This window comes from Stegostoma tigrinum, chromosome 7 (genome assembly GCF_030684315.1).
Source record: "Stegostoma tigrinum isolate sSteTig4 chromosome 7, sSteTig4.hap1, whole genome shotgun sequence".
In the NCBI taxonomy this organism is placed as follows: domain Eukaryota; kingdom Metazoa; phylum Chordata; class Chondrichthyes; order Orectolobiformes; family Stegostomatidae; genus Stegostoma; species Stegostoma tigrinum.
In genome coordinates, this window is record NC_081360.1 from 87748955 (window position 1) to 87764717 (window position 15763).

General features: G+C 42.3%; 1 protein-coding gene across 1 annotated transcript in view; it reads left to right on the forward strand.

Moving 5' to 3' along the window:
* Positions 1–15763, forward strand: part of clasp1a (cytoplasmic linker associated protein 1a) — a 287369-nt gene that overhangs the window by 92455 nt on the left and 179151 nt on the right. Inside the window, exon 8 of the mRNA XM_059647511.1 lies at positions 12567–12637. Coding sequence (XP_059503494.1) covers positions 12567–12637 — 71 coding nt within the window. The remainder of the gene's footprint in view (positions 1–12566; positions 12638–15763) is intronic.

The window sequence follows — 15763 nt, forward strand, 5'->3', positions numbered from 1 at the left end:
ATGATAACATAGAATAGTACAGCACAGTACAGGCCCTTCAGCCCTCACTGTTGTGCACCTCCAAGATGTTGATTGTTGGGGATTCATTGGATATCAAGGGACAATGATTAGGTTATCCCTTGTGGAAAATTTCATTGGCGCTTGTGTGGCATGTATATTACTTGCCATTTGTCAATGCAAACCTGGATATTGATGAAACAGATGAAGATGGTTGGGTTGAGGACACTATCCTGAGAAACTCCTGCAGTGATATCCTGGTGATGATTTTCAAGGCCACTTCATTTAGTACTGTGAGATGCAGATTATCAGACCCTGGTGATTTCTAGAGCATAACTTTTCAAATTATTGCTGGAATGCTGTTGAGGCTCATAGCCTTTAAAGTAACCAGTGCCTCGAGCCAATTCTTGATATCGTGTGGACTGAGTTGAAATGTCTGAAGACTGGCATCTGTGATACTGGGGATCTTTGCAAGAAGCTAAGATGCATCCCCACTCCAGCTCTTTTGGCTGAAGATTGTTTCATCCTTTGCACCAATGTGTAGTGCTTCCCTATCATTGGCGGTGGGGATGTTTGCAGAGCTCCCACCTCCCAGTGAGTTGTTTTAATGTCTATTACTGTTTAGACTTAATGTAGCAGGACTGCAGAGCTTAGAAAAAAGCAGTTGGTTGTGGAATCAGTGATAATGGGAACTGCAGATGCTGGAGAATCCAAGATAACGAAGTGTGGAGCTGGATGAACACAGCAGGCCAAGCAGCATCTCAGGAGCACAAAAGCTGACGTTTCGGGCCGAGACCCTTCACAGGCCTGAAACGTCAGCTTTTGTGCTCCTGAGATGCTGCCTGGCCTGCTGTGTTCCTCCAGCTCCACACTTCGTTATCTTGGATTCTCCAGCATCTGCACCACCACCACCCATCCAAGAGGAGTCCTGTGCTTTGGTTAGATTACGGCTACTTTGTCTTTGTTATTTCTTTATAATTGTTAATCAAATTGACAAGCCCTTTGAGAAAACTCATGGGGTAGAATTTATTGTTTTTGTGTTACAAGTGTATAAATGTGTACCAAAGCATCACTTGTAATCGAATGAAGTGTAATTGGGTAATGGAATTTTTGGGAAGAACTAACTTTGATCGTTTTTCACGATGCCTTAAACCTTGTTCACTTGCTGTAGCTCCATCTGGTGTTAAATGTTTTTTGTCAAAATGTAGTCTGTGCTGCCTTAACTGTTTATCTTGAATGCACAATGTAATCCTCAGCAATTTATAACTAACTTACTTGGTTGATTTTCCTGATTTTAGCAGGCATTGATAAGGTACTGCTTTTGGTGTAAAATCTCAAAATTAACATCGAAACTTGACAAACTAACTAGGGATCCTCAGTGAGAATAGCAGTTCGTAATAGTGAATTTAGGATATAAAGTAGATGTAACTTTTGCTTCACCCTATATGTTGCTAGTTTTTTTTGTATGCTTTACTGAAAAGGTAATTGCATAGTGTCAGTAATCTTTTGCACCATATATTGTGTAATAACTGTTCAGATTAGTACAGCTTCATGCAAGCACCATTTAGTCGATAGAAAGAAATCCCATCTGTGCAATTCCTGACATCTGTCTTGATGCTCAAGTTTCAATCCATCCATAATTTTTGTCAGTAAACAAAGCAGTTGTTTCGTAACTGGAGTGCTTTGCTGAGGGAACATGAAAGAGTCTGAAGTCTGGATGAATTGAGATTTATGTAAATGGAGTTTCTTTTGGGTTTTTAAACCTTGGATTTATGAAACCTTGGTTTTTGTCTGGTTTAGTAGTACTCTCTCAGCACAGGTGGCCAACGTCTGAGACTAAAATGGAGTGCAGATTATAATTTAGCTGAACCAATTTGGTGGAATCAAGTTTGTAGTTAGGATTAAGTAATCTTGTGATCACACTGCCTTTCTATCTTGCCTTTTATAAAAATGTTGGTAGGTTGATTTGACTGGTTGTATGTTAGGCATAATCAAAAATGGGGATTTTTGACCTTGCGATTATCTTGGAAAATCATCGCAAGTTTGTGTCACAATAAGGTATGCTTTTTAGATTGTGATTTGTTCTGGATTGTAGCCTTCAGTTGGATCACTTGCATTCCAAGTGTACTACCCCTCCAGTGTGTATTTTTATGGAACTTAACTTCAATTACATGGTCAATTTTTAATTGATGTAAGATGAAAAAGTAGGTTTGGAGTTCTGTTTTTTGTTTTCTTTGAAATATTCACTGTACTTTTGGTGCATAATGTAATATCAGTCAGCTGAGTTTTGAATATTTGGATGAGGATTTAGGTAAGCAGACTAAATTAGAATGTTTCATTTAGTAAATTCATTTGTATGGTATTTGTTGACAATAGTTGGAACTCCATTATGAAGATGTCATAAAAACGTACCCACTAATGTGTTTAGTAATGAATGTTATTTCTATGTTTTACACCAGTTCCTGTTCCTATTGTCATCAGTGTAAATTTTTTCATCTTCCTACAATTTGGGTATTTGGAATTAACTGTGTCGTTTGTGTTAATATAATTGCATTAAGGATATCGTAAACTATGCTTAAGTGTAAGGAAATAGTTTTATATCCCTTAGTGTGACATTGAGATCACATATTTTATAATATCTTGAGAGGGAGGAAAAGGTGGAGCGGAAGTCCATTTTGAAATAGTATCATACCCATAACTGAATCTCATTCCTCCGCATAATCAGTTCATGGATTCCTTAAGAATACTGTACGATATTTGTTTTATTTACTTTCAAACACGATTTGAATAGATAATGGTACTGTTCAAAACATGAGCCTGAAATATACAACACAGATTTGGAATAATTTTATGAATGACAAAATTCAGTGCTTCCACTTAATTAGCATTGCGATGTGTCAAAGACCAGACCAGACCTTTGAATTTAGTTAGCCAGTACTGTTCAGTGATGACTGGATAATAATTAGTAATTGTGAATGAGGAGAGCTAATTTAATTGTTTTTAATTAGAATAATCTTAATTTAGTGGGTTTTTAACTGGAAGGTGCCTTTATTTAAGCTTTCATGATGCAGAACTTCTGCACAAAAGCGATGGTCATCAGATTGCCATTGTGCTGGTAAATTTTACTGAAAATATTCTTCAGAACCTGGCTTTCCCAGAAATGCACAGCATAGTGTTCATCAGGGAATTCTGTCAGAGCAGTGTCAAGGGGAAAACAAGACGTGATCTGTTTTGACAGCACTGGCTGCTATATGGCAAGTTTTAAGATCAAGTTTGAATGCTAGTGAATGAGTGGGAGAGTCAGATGTAGGTGGGTGAATCATTAGTTGGGTTGGAGTGTTAGGTCATGGTGTTTGGGTAGGTATCCAGATGTTAAGTAAGTTTTATCCCATCAAACATTTCATAGCTGCTCTTCTAGCTAACAGCCGTAGATTGCCTGACATCTGAGTCGGGCTTGCATGAAGTGTCACAAGGAGCACAAGAATTGCCCATTGGAATTTGAGACTTTCTAGGAAATTCCCACGTGGTCCATGCATCGGGACTTCCATAGGCCCCAAAGTGCGTCTCTAATTGTACGTTGGACTCAATGAATTAGAGGCCAGAGGATTTGGTGCATGTTTTTCAGGTTTAGTTTTAGAGAATACATGTGTGTTGGGCAATAGATCAGTTCTTAATTTATCAAAAGAGTCATGCTCTTGAAATGTTTGGTAGCAGAGTGAGAAGCAAGGTGTTAGTTTGAGAGGCTTTGGTGAGAAGTGGCTCAGCAAAAGGTACAAGTGAAGTCCTTTTAACTTTCCTATTTAGTCTTGGAGCATTTGAGATGTTAGGGCAGTGGCATGCTCCTCCAGGATGAGAGAGCTCAGCGAGACTTCCATTGTCCCTGATGATAAAACCTGTGGGAGGTGCACCCAGCTGCAGCTCCTAGGAGATTGTATTAGGGAGCTGGATGCACTTGGGATCATTCGAGAAGCTGAGTACATCATAGATAAGAGTTTGTGAGGTGGCCACACCTAAGGTGCAGGCAGTGAGTAGCTGGGTGACCACCAGGAGAGGCAAAGAGTGCAGGCATCTCCTTTCGCTGTTTCCCTCAAAAACAAATATACTGTTTTGGATACTGGTGGGGGGGTGACTATTCAGGGGAAAGCAGCAGTAGCCAGGTCAGTGGCACTACACAATGGGAAAGGGTAAAGGTAAACAGGACCTTTAGTGATGGGGGACCCGATAGGGGAACAGACAGGAGATTCTGTGGTTGCAGACAGGAATCCAGGATGGTGTTGCTTCCTGGGTGCCAGGTTCCAGGATGTCTCTGAGAGGCTGCAGACATCCTCAAGGTGGAGGGTGAACAGCCAGAAGTTGTGCATATTGGCACAATTGACGCGTGTAGAAATGGGGATGAGGTCCTGTGGAGTGATTGTAGAGATCTAGGAAAAATGCTAACCAGGATCATGACAGTGGTAATCTCCGGATTACTTACAGTGCCATGTGCTAATGAAGGTAAAAACAGAAGGATGTGGCTGATGAATGTGTGGCTAAAGCATTAGTGCAGGGAGGCAAGGATTCAGATTCTTGGATTACTGGGGTCTTTGCTGGGGAAGAGGTGATCCGTTCAAGAGGGACAAGTTGCACCTGGACTGGAAGGGGGCCAATATCCTGGTGGGCAGATTTGTTTGTGCTGCAAGGGAGGGTGTAAACTATATTGGCAATGGCATGGGATCCTCAACAGCAGGGAGGCAAGTGCGAGGCTGGAAGGAGATACAGTAATCAGAAGTAGCAAGTTGAAGAGACAGGTCAGGCTGGAACAGGACCGGAAGTGAGGAATCATTTCAATGTAAAAGGGCTGACTGGTGAGGCTGATGAACTCAGGGTGGGTCTGGGATATTATAACCGTTACAGAAACATGGCTAAAGGAGAGACAGGATTGACAGCTTAATGGGTCAGGGCAGAGGTGGAAGAAAGAGGGGAGGGGGAGTACATTTTTGATTAAGGGGAGTATCACTGCAGTAGTCAGAAATGAAATAACTGAGGGATCATTTAGTGAGACTTTGTAGGTAGAGTGAAGAAATAAGAAGGGGATGGTGATGTTACTGGGGTTGTACAGTCAGCCCCCAAAAGTCAACTGGAATTAGAGGAACAAATATGCAGGGAAACTGGTGAGACTTGCAGGAGCAATAGGGTTATCATTGCACGGGATATTAATTTTCCTCACATAGACTGGGACTGTCATAGTGTTAAGGGCTGAGATGGGGTGGAATTTGATAAACGTTTTGAGGAAGATTTCCTCAAGCAGTATATAGAGGGTCCTACCTGGATGGGCAAAACTCAACCTACTCTTGGGAAACGGGTGACTGAGATGACAGTGGGAGAAAACTTTGGGGCCAGTGACCATAGTTCTGTTAATATTAAAACAGTTATGGAGAAGGACAAAAATGGTCCACAGGTTCAAGTTTGAAAAACTTGGCCAAGGCAAATTTTGATGGAATTAGACAGGAGCTTGCAGGGGTTGATTGGAGTAGTTTGTTTGCAGGTAAAGGAACCTCTGGCAAGTGGGATGCCTTTGAAAATGTGATAGCTAGAGTTTTAGGTCTGTATGTTCCTGTGACAGTGAAAGGCAAGGTTGGCAGGAGTAGGGAATCCTGGATGCCAAGACATAGAGACACTGATCAGAAAATAGTAGACATTGCTCAGGAACAGGCAGCTGGCCAAAAGAATCCCTGGAAGTATATAGGGGATACACGAGTCGACTGAAGGAAATCAGGAGGGTGAAAAGGGGTCACGATGCTTTGACTGAGAAGATTAGGATGAATGCACGATTCTTCAGTTATTCTTTTTCCATTAATATACTTAGAGAGACCGAAGTGGACATTGTATGGCTGGAACCGCAGGAGATGGGAAAATCCTCAATGAATATTTCTCCTCTGTGTTTACTGTGGAAAAAGACATGAAGAATTGGGAACTAAGGAAAGTTGTTGGTGGTAACTTGGGGACAATCCATATCACAGTCAAGGAGGTGTTGGAAGTATTAGAATGTATGAAGGTGGATAAATCTCTTGGTCCTGATTAAATACATCCAAGAACCCTGCAAGAGGCTAGAGAAGAAATTGTGGGGGCTCTGGCTGATATGTTTACATCATTAGCCACAAATGAGGTCCTGGAAGACTGGAGGGCAGTGAATGTTGTACCCTTATTCAAGAAGGGCTGCAAAGAAAAACCCAGGATTTATAGACCAGTAAGCTTAACATCTGTGATAGGTAAGATACTTGCGAAGATTCTGACGGAAAAGTTTTATATATGTGTTTAGGAGTAGTCAGCATGCCTTTGTGCGTGGGGGATCATGTCTCGCAAATTTGTCAGTTCTTTTGATGTGACCATGAAGGTGGTTGAGGGCAGGGCGGTAAATGTAGTCTGGATTTCAATAAGGCCTTTGATAAGGCACGACATGGTAGGCTGCTCTGGAAGATCAGATTGCCTGGCATCCAGGGAGAGCTTGCAAATTGGATGCACAATTGACTGAGTGGTAGGAAGTAGAAGGCTGCTTGTTGGGCTGGTGTGCCTTGGGTCGGTGTTGGGCCCATTGTTGTTTGTTATCCATAATCAATGATTTGGATGAGAATTTACAAGGTGTGATTAGTAAGTTTACAGACGATTCTAAACTAGGGAGTATCGCAAACAGTGATGAAGGTTATCTGAAATTGCAGCAGGATCGTGATCAGCTGGGGAAGTGGGCCAAGAAATGGCAAGTGTGAGGGGTTGCATTTTGCAAAGTCAAGTGAAGATAGGAGTTTCATGGTGAGTGGTAGGGCCTTAAGGGGTGTAGTGGAACAGGGGTACCTTGATGTTCAGATGCACGATTCTCTGAAAGTGGAGTCACAGGCGGACAGGGCAGTGAAGGCAGCTTTTGTCACTCTGGCCTTCATCAGTCAGGGCATTGAGATTAGAGAGGTTGGACAGTTGATGGCGTTGTGTAGGACGTTGGTGAGACTGCACTCGGAGTATTATGTTTGCTTTTGGTCCCCATGCTATAGGAAGGATGTTATTAAACTGGAAAGAGTGCAGAAAAGATTTACAAGGATGTCACCAGGACTCGAGGGACTGAATTATAGGGAAAGGTTGTACAGGCTGTGCCTGTTTTCTTTAGAGCTTTGGAGAGTGGGGATCTTATGGAAATGTATAAAATTGAGAGGTATGGATAGGGTGAATGCATTCAATTTTATTTCTTACCAGGGTTGGGGAATTGAGCACGAGATGGCATCATTAAGGTAAGAGGGGAAAGAATACATGGAAACCTCAAGGGCAATTTTTTGACACAGAAGGTCAAATGCACATGGAATGAGCTGCCAGTGGATGTGGTTGAAGCGGGTACATTAACTACATTTAAGAGGTATTTGGATGAATACATGAGTGGGAAATGTGTTTAAAGATATAGGCCAAATGCAGGGAAGTTTTGTTAGGGCGGATGGACGTTTGGGTCAGCATGGACCAGTTCAGGCCAAAGGACCTGACTGTATGACCAGCCGTAAATATGAGGCTTTGGGTTGGACTTACTTCCCATTTGTTTCATTAACTTGGCAACACAGCGAACTTATTTTGCAATTTGCAACTCCCTTCCTATTAGCTCTATGGAAGTCACTGCACCCCATAGACTGCAGAGGCTCAAGGTAGTGTCTCATTACTATGACCTTTAGGACAGTTAGTGATGGGCAGCAAATGCTGGCCAACCAGTGATTGATTGCCACATTACACTAACAAATAGGTGAAAAAGAAAGCTAACCAAAGGTGTTTGTCACTGGATCAGATTTAACCCTGTTTTTCAAATATCTTCCATGATTGACAGATTTATTTCCTTTGAGATAATTGTTACGGGGCAGACCAAAACCCCTCAAAATACATTAAGAAGGTAGTCTAATTTTTCTTAAATGTAAATGAAAGGTGTTGAATTCCAGATGCAATTGGATTGGTCAAACTACTCAACGTTAAGCATAATACGCATTATTCATACATTTTAGTTAAAATACAACCAAAGGAAGAATAAAGAAAAGAATTACCTTCGCTGTAACTATTGAAATGCTTAACCAAATAATAAATACAATAATTATTACTAATTAACTGTTCCAATATAGTAGCATTCCACAAACACACCCTTGGCAAAAAGCAGATTCAGAAAACTGTCTCACATTCAGCTCCAGCAGCATGAAGAGAATCCTGAGCACTTGAGCTGTAACTGAGAGGGGGGACAAATAACTTCCACTTCGAGACCCCAAATACTGCTACTAAAAAACTAAACTGAAAGTCTTGGTTTATGACTGCTCAACTACACCCATCAGGCTGCTTTTATTCTTCCAACAAAAACCAAATCCAAGGCCTCTCAAGCTGTTTCCTGTAGTGGGTCTGTGAACACTGCTTGGAATCTCTGCCTTGAAACCTCTCCTTTTCTGAAAAACAAAACCCAGTACAAAATCACCACCTTAAAGCTATAGTATTGTTGCACTGCTCCAGTACTCCATGTTGACCCAGCTACCAAATACATCTGTACCTTTTTCTCAGCTATACTTAGGTGACATTTCAACTACTGTCATTTTTTTGCATGCATTCTACTAAATCTCCTCCTAAGTGTGAAAGCTTGCAGAAAGTATCTTTTTAAATCTGTTTGCTGAAATACCATTCATGCTATTTTTCAATGTTACATCTGACACACCAACTTGTTAAGTACTCGTTGTATGTGGTCGCCTATTATATCTTGGGTTAATTGTTTTATGCTGCTATTAGCACTGTACATATCATGTTTTACAACATCCATGATCAAAGCTCTCTACCTTCATTTTATTCTTAAAGCATATACTCCATTTCTGGTGTACTTCCTCCTCTGATTCTCTTTTTTGCTTTGCTATCCTGTTAAAAAAGGACCCCAAAGCTTCCTGTTTCCACCCTGTATGTTAAATTAAGAACTGATGAATTATGTGACACACATGTCTGCTACATGTTGAAATTCACCCTGGAGAATATGGACCAAATCTTCTTTCCTCTAGATAGTTGGAAGCCAGAGATTCAACTCAAGATTTACTTCCCAACTCTCTGGCAGTTATGACGCATGAACCTATGTGGGAATTGCCTGGAAGTTTCAAGTTCCAAGTTCCAATGGGCAATTCCCCTGGTCACTGGGGCTCTGTGAAGGCTTCTGACTGAGTTAGAACTGTCCAAAGTCTCTGACCCTGTTAAAAGCTAATGTGTGTAAACTGGGAAAATCTCAACTTCTAACAAAGTTACAAGAATAAATCTAAAGCTGCTTTGCCTGAATATAAAGAAACAAGCTATGATTTCGCGTTAAGCGGGAGTTCTGTCTGTGTGAACTTGGCGTAGGCTCTATTTAGCTTTGCTGAGGAAAGAGATGATCTTCTCATAGACGGTAACACTACAATCATTTATTTTACTTTGTCGTGGTTCACAATTTCGATACGTTTGAATTTGGTCTCTGAAATATCTAAATCAAAATTGATGTTGGGACTGTGCACAGTCAACAAAATTAACATCATATTTAATGAATGTGCAAATTAGGGGCATAAGCATGTGTATTTGGCCCCTTGAATCCACTGTATTATTCAGCAAGGTTATGGGCGATCTGTTTGCATTCCGAAGTCCATGTATTCGTCTGTCCCTGCCTAATAAGCTTTGAATCCCATGCCCACTAAGATTCTGTCTACCTTCACATTTTTTTAAAAAAAAATTAAGTGATCCACCTTCACTGCCTGCTATGTAAGACTGCATTCATAACATTGTTAGTTAAAAGATCCATCTTTCACATGGTAGTAGGCATTACCACAGTTACATTGCATTCAGATCTAAGCATTAGGAAGATTTGAATGATGTGTATATGTAAAAATATATGTGCTGTAAATATGTTGAAATTGACTGTATAGTAAAAGGATCATTAACTTAAGATTGCTGTGTCTTGAAATGATGAAAACTCGAGTTGATTTTTAACTGTAATCATTGAAGCTGAGACAAGCCCAGGAAGAAACACATGGTGTTTTCTCATGTCAAGAAAGTGGAAAGATAATTGTGATCAGACATAATGGGAACTGCAGATGCTGGAGAATCCAAGATAACAAAGTGTGGAGCTGGATGAGCACAGCAGGCCAAGCAGCATCTTGGGAGCACAAAAGCTGACGTTTCGGGCCTAGACCCTTCTGACTGGGGCCGAAACGTCAGCTTTTGTGCTCCGAAGACGCTGCTTGGCTTGCTGTGTTCATCCAGCTCCACACTTTGTTACCTGTGAAAGATAACTGTGTTCTTTGCACGTGGCAAAGCAGAAGTGCATTTTTAAATAAAATTCTTATGGGCATCACTGGCTGGCCACCTTTATTGCCTGTCCCTACTTATCCTTGAAAGCTGATGCTGAGCTGCCTTCTTGAACTGCTACAGTCCACAGTTCTCTTTTAGGGAGAGAATTCCAGGATTTTGACCCAACAGCAGTGATGGATCAGCAATGTATTTCCAAGTTGGGATGGTGAGAGGCTTGGTGGGGACCCTGTAGTTATTGGTATTCCCGTGTATCTGCCCTTGTATTTTGAGATATAAGTCATCGTAGATTTGGAAGGTATTGTCGGAGGATCTTTGAATTTCTGAAGTGTATCTTGTAGGTAGTCTGCCTTCTATCAACGTGAAATATTGACTCTACTTTTTCCCTGACTTCCTGTAAGAGTTAACTAAGTGTTGCAAGTATTTTCTGTTTTGTTATTTGTGATGAATTGCAGTAGTTCATTGATATCTGCTTAGAGTTTGTTTTAATCCAGGAAAAGAATGCAGAGTTAGTGTTCAAAGCAACCCATTGCTTACATTCGCCATTGTCTTTGAGAGAGAAACTGAATTATGAAGTAACGCTGTTGATATTCCATGTAAACTCTTGTCTCTTGATGGAGAATGTTGAGTTGCAGCTGTAGCAGCTGTTGGATTCCTGAAATCAATATTGAGGTTGACAATGTGCTAACAGCTCTTGTCTGTTGCTTCCAGCTATGATCTTATAAAGGACTTGATAGCCTTTTATTTCTGCATGTTAGTAAAGACCAGATTATGGCATGAACTGAACAACTGTCAATCACTTCTATTTTTTGGTACTGAGTCCAAAAGGAATTATAGATTGGCAAACAAACTTAAAATATTTAATTACTGAGCAATGAGGTTGACAAAGCTGTCAGGGCTGACCAGTGGGGCAGCAAGATGCAACAGTATGCTGATGCTAAATATTAAAAAAAACCACCTAAATATTTAGGAATGCTAAAATTATATTCTCACCATATGTTCAATCTCATAGCTCAGTCTGATTTCATTCAAAAAAAAATCTCCTGCTTGAATGAGGGAAGTAAACTCAAAAATTAGTACATGGTCAATTTCATTAAGGTGATTAACATGTTTGTATTTCCTTGTCCTGGAATTATAGAAACTATTTTATAATCTGCCATACTAAGAACTTAATGTTACTGTACTTACAAATAAAACATCATGGCTTTTTGGAGTTGGATAATGGAATACTCTGTGGACCTCCGAGGTCAGTGTGCAGAAGTACATTTATAGAACCAGATGTCAGTGCGTCTGTATGCCAGTTATCACGCATGAGCCATCCTAGCGATTGTGCTGCTTAAGGGGACTATTGTTCGCAATATACTTTCCTATCTGCCTTTATTGTGTCAGCAAATTTAGTGACCATACCCCCTCAACTCTCATCTAATCAGTCAAAGACTGACTTGTTCACAGACCACTTTTTACCATCCAATCAATCTTCTATTCAGGCTAATTTGTGTTACTTTTAAGAATCCCTTTCATTTGACACTTCATTAGTTGCCTTCTGGAACATACAGTACATCAGCTTTGATGCAAGATACTCCTCAAAAGAAGTCTAATAAATTGACTAAACATTTCTCCTTCACCAAACGATGCTGGCTGTTCCCAGTTGTCCTGAGTTTTCCAGTTGTAACTTTAAGGACTGATTCTAACAGCTCACTTAGAATCATAGAATCCCTGCAGAGGCCACTTGGCCCATCAGGTCTTCACCGCTCCAAAGACATACGAAACAGATCACCCCACCAAACCCCAGATGGCTACCTGACCTAATCTGCACCTCAATGTACACTTAAGCAATTTTTAGCAGGGCCAGTCCACCTAATCTGCACATCTTTGGATGGTGGGAGGAAACTGGAGCACCCGGAGGAAACCCATGCAGACATCGGGAAAACGTGCAAAACTCCATACACGGTTTGAATTGAACCTGGGTCCCTGGTGCTGAGAAGCAGCAGTGCTAACCACTGTGCTACCATGCTGAGTTTTGTTTCCTGCCTTCCTCTTCTTGAATAATAGAATTATATTTGCTACTTTCCAGTCAGGTAGAACTACTGCTTTGAAATTTAGTACCTAGTATTAATGATTAAGTTCTTGTGGTTTCCATACTTGGTGAATTCAGCCATGTTGCTAATTTGCTTAAAAATGCTGTTTCAAGTGTGCAAAACAAATGCTTACATGTTTTGAACACTTATCATTTGTTTTATATGTTCATAGTGTGCTGTTTGTTTTCTTTTATCCAGGTTGAATGTAATTTTTGCAAAATTTGATGAGGTTCAGAAGTCTGGACATATGATTCTGTCTTCAGCAGCAGGTAAGTTAACTGGGCAGTTATTTTAATGCTGTCATGGAGATTGGGGACATTTGAAGACCAGGATGAGATTCCAGATGACACTCGATTACACTTTTTTCTTTTGCAATCATCTGACGTTTCATTACTGGTGGAAGCAATTTCTGAATTCAAACTTGTAGGCTTATTTGATTGGATGGCTTATGGCTGAATTTAATTTTGTATTTTTGGGCAGTGTGGAATGAAAAATATCCTTAACACATGACAAATATTTATTACGTTTTGATTTAAAAAGGCTGTCATTTCTCTGTGAATGTGATGCTGTTAGACCTTTGAATAGTATCACTGGTATTTTGTTAAAGTTGTTCATGGACTACCTGTATTAAATGCTTGAGTTCATGCCCTACTGTTGTCCTGTCACGGAAATATATTTTTTCTTATTTGCTCAGTTATGTACTATATTGTATCTGAAAGAGACGACACTTCCAAAATTTCCTCAGGATTTGTGTGGCCTCTGTGAAACAGCATTTGTTGGCTACCCTTGCATGTCCTGAGGGCATCAAGACTCGAACAGTGTTTTCTGTAAGCTGAGAGATAATGGGAACTGCAGATGCTGGAGATTCCAAGATAATAAAATGTGAGGCTGGATGAACACAGCAGGCCAAGCAGCATCTCAGGAGCACACAAGCTGACGTTTCGGGCCTAGACCCTTCATCCGAGAGGGGGATGGGGGGAGGGAACTGGAATAAATAGGGAGAGAGGGGGAGGTGGACCGAAGATGGAGAGTAAAGAAGATAGGTGGAGAGGGTGTAGGTGGGGAGGTAGGGAGGGGATAGGTCAGTCCAGGGAAGACGGACAGGTCAAGGAGGTGGGATGAGGTTAGTAGGTAGCTGGGGGTGCGGCTTGGGGTGGGAGGAAGGGATGGGTGAGAGGAAGAACCGGTTAGGGAGGCAGAGACAGGTTGGACTGGTTTTGGGATGCAGTGGGTGGGGGGGAAGAGCTGGGCTGGTTGTGTGGTGCAGTGGGGGGAGGGGATGAACTGGGCTGGTTTAGGGATGCAGTGGGGGAAGGGGAGATTTTGAAACTGGTGAAGTCCACATTGATACCATATGGCTGCAGGGTTCCCAGGCGGAATATGAGTTGCTGTTCCTGCAACCTTCGGGTGGCATCATTGTGGCAGTGCAGGAGGCCCATGATGGACATGTCATCAAGAGAATGGGAGGGGGAGTGGAAATAGTTTGCGACTGGGAGGTGCAGTTGTTTGTTGCGAACTGAGCGGAGGTGTTGTGCAAAGCGGTCCCCAAGCCTCCGCTTGGTTTCCCCAATGTAGAGGAAGCCGCACCGGGTACAGTGGATGCAGTATACCACATTGGCAGATGTGCAGGTGAACCTCTGCTTAATGTGGAATGTCATCTTGGGGCCTGGGATGGGGGTGAGGGAGGAGGTGTGGGGACAAGTGTAGCATTTCTTGCGGGTGCAGGGGAAGGTGCCGGGTGTGGTGGGGTTGGAGGGCAGTGTGGAGCGAACAAGGGAGTCACGGAGAGAGTGGTCTCTCCGGAAATCAGACAGGGGTGGGGATGGAAAAATGTCTTGGGTGGTGGGGTCGGATTGTAAATGGCGGAAGTGTCGGAGGATGATGCGTTGTATCCGGAGGTTGGTAGGGTGGTGTGTGAGAACGAGGGGGATCCTCTTGGGGCGGTTGTGGCGGGGGCGGGGTGTGAGGGATGTGTCGCGGGAAATGCGGGAGACGCGGTCAAGGGCGTTCTCAATCACCGTGGGGGGAAAGCTGCGGTCCTTAAAGAACTTGGACATCTGGGATGTGCGGGAGTGGAATGTCTTATCGTGGGAGCAGATCCGGCAGAGGCGGAGGAATTGGGAATAGGGGATGGAATTTTTGCAGGAGGGTGGGTGGGAGGAGGTGTATTCTAGGTAGCTGTGGGAGTCGGTGGGCTTGAAATGGACATCAGTTACAAGCTGGTTGCCTGAGTTTTTTGCGAACTGAGCTGTAAGCTGCCTAGTTGCACAGCAACCTGATGTGACTGCGCTACCAGCGAAAAAAAATGTAAAGGGATATACACTTAAAAGAAATTAGTCATGCAGTCACTCTAAAGATAATGGTGTATGTTAGTCTTTACACCAATAACTTGCATTTATATGGCACTGTTTTAAAGTAGTGAATGTCCTAATGTTTTTGCAAAGCACCTTTTAACAAAGAAATTTGACACCAAACCATATTGTATCAGAGATAATGGGAACTGCAGATGCTGGAGAATCCAAGATAATAAAATGTGAAGCTGGATGAACACAGGCCAAGCAGCATCTCAGGAGCACAAAAGCTGACGTTTCGGGCCTAGACCCTTCATCAGAGAGGGGGATGAGGTGAGGGTTCTGGAATAAATAGGGAGAGGGGGGAGGCGGACCGAAGATGGAGAGAAAAGAAGATAGGTGGGGAGGGGATAGGTCAGTCCAAGGAAGACGGACGGGTCAAGGAGGTGGGATGAGGTTAGTAGGTAGGAAATGGAGGTGCGGCTTGGGGTGGGAGGAAGGGATGGGTGAGAGGAAGAACAGGTTAGGGAGGCAGAGACAGGCTGGGCTGGTTGTGTGATGCAGTGGGGGGAGGGGATGAACTGGGCTGGTTTTGGGATGCGGTGACCTCCCAGTCGCGAACCATTTCAACTCCCCCTCCCATTCTTTAGATGACGTGTCCATCATGGGCCTCCTGCAGTGCCATAATGATGCCACCCGAAGGTTGCAGGAACAGCAATTCATATTCCGCTTGGGAACCCTGCAGCCCAATGGTATCAATGTGGACTTCGCCAGCTTCAAAATCTCCCCTTCCCCCACCGCATCCCAAAACCAGCCCAGTTCGTCCCCTCCCCCCACTGCATCTCACAATCTCACTTGGTTTTCGTAATATTAAACAGATGGCAGAAAAGGCAGTATAGGTATTTCTTATATAACTTTTTTTAAACGCGGTTGATGAATAATGGATGGTGTTTGGATAATGTGAACTTTCTACTGTGCAGTGTAACAATTTTATTTTAATAGTGATTTCCTTAGAGTGAGATTACACAAAAATGCAACTACTGGTTACAGGAGAAACTACCTGTATACTAAATGTGGAAGTCACTGTTTTGACCTGGGAGGAGC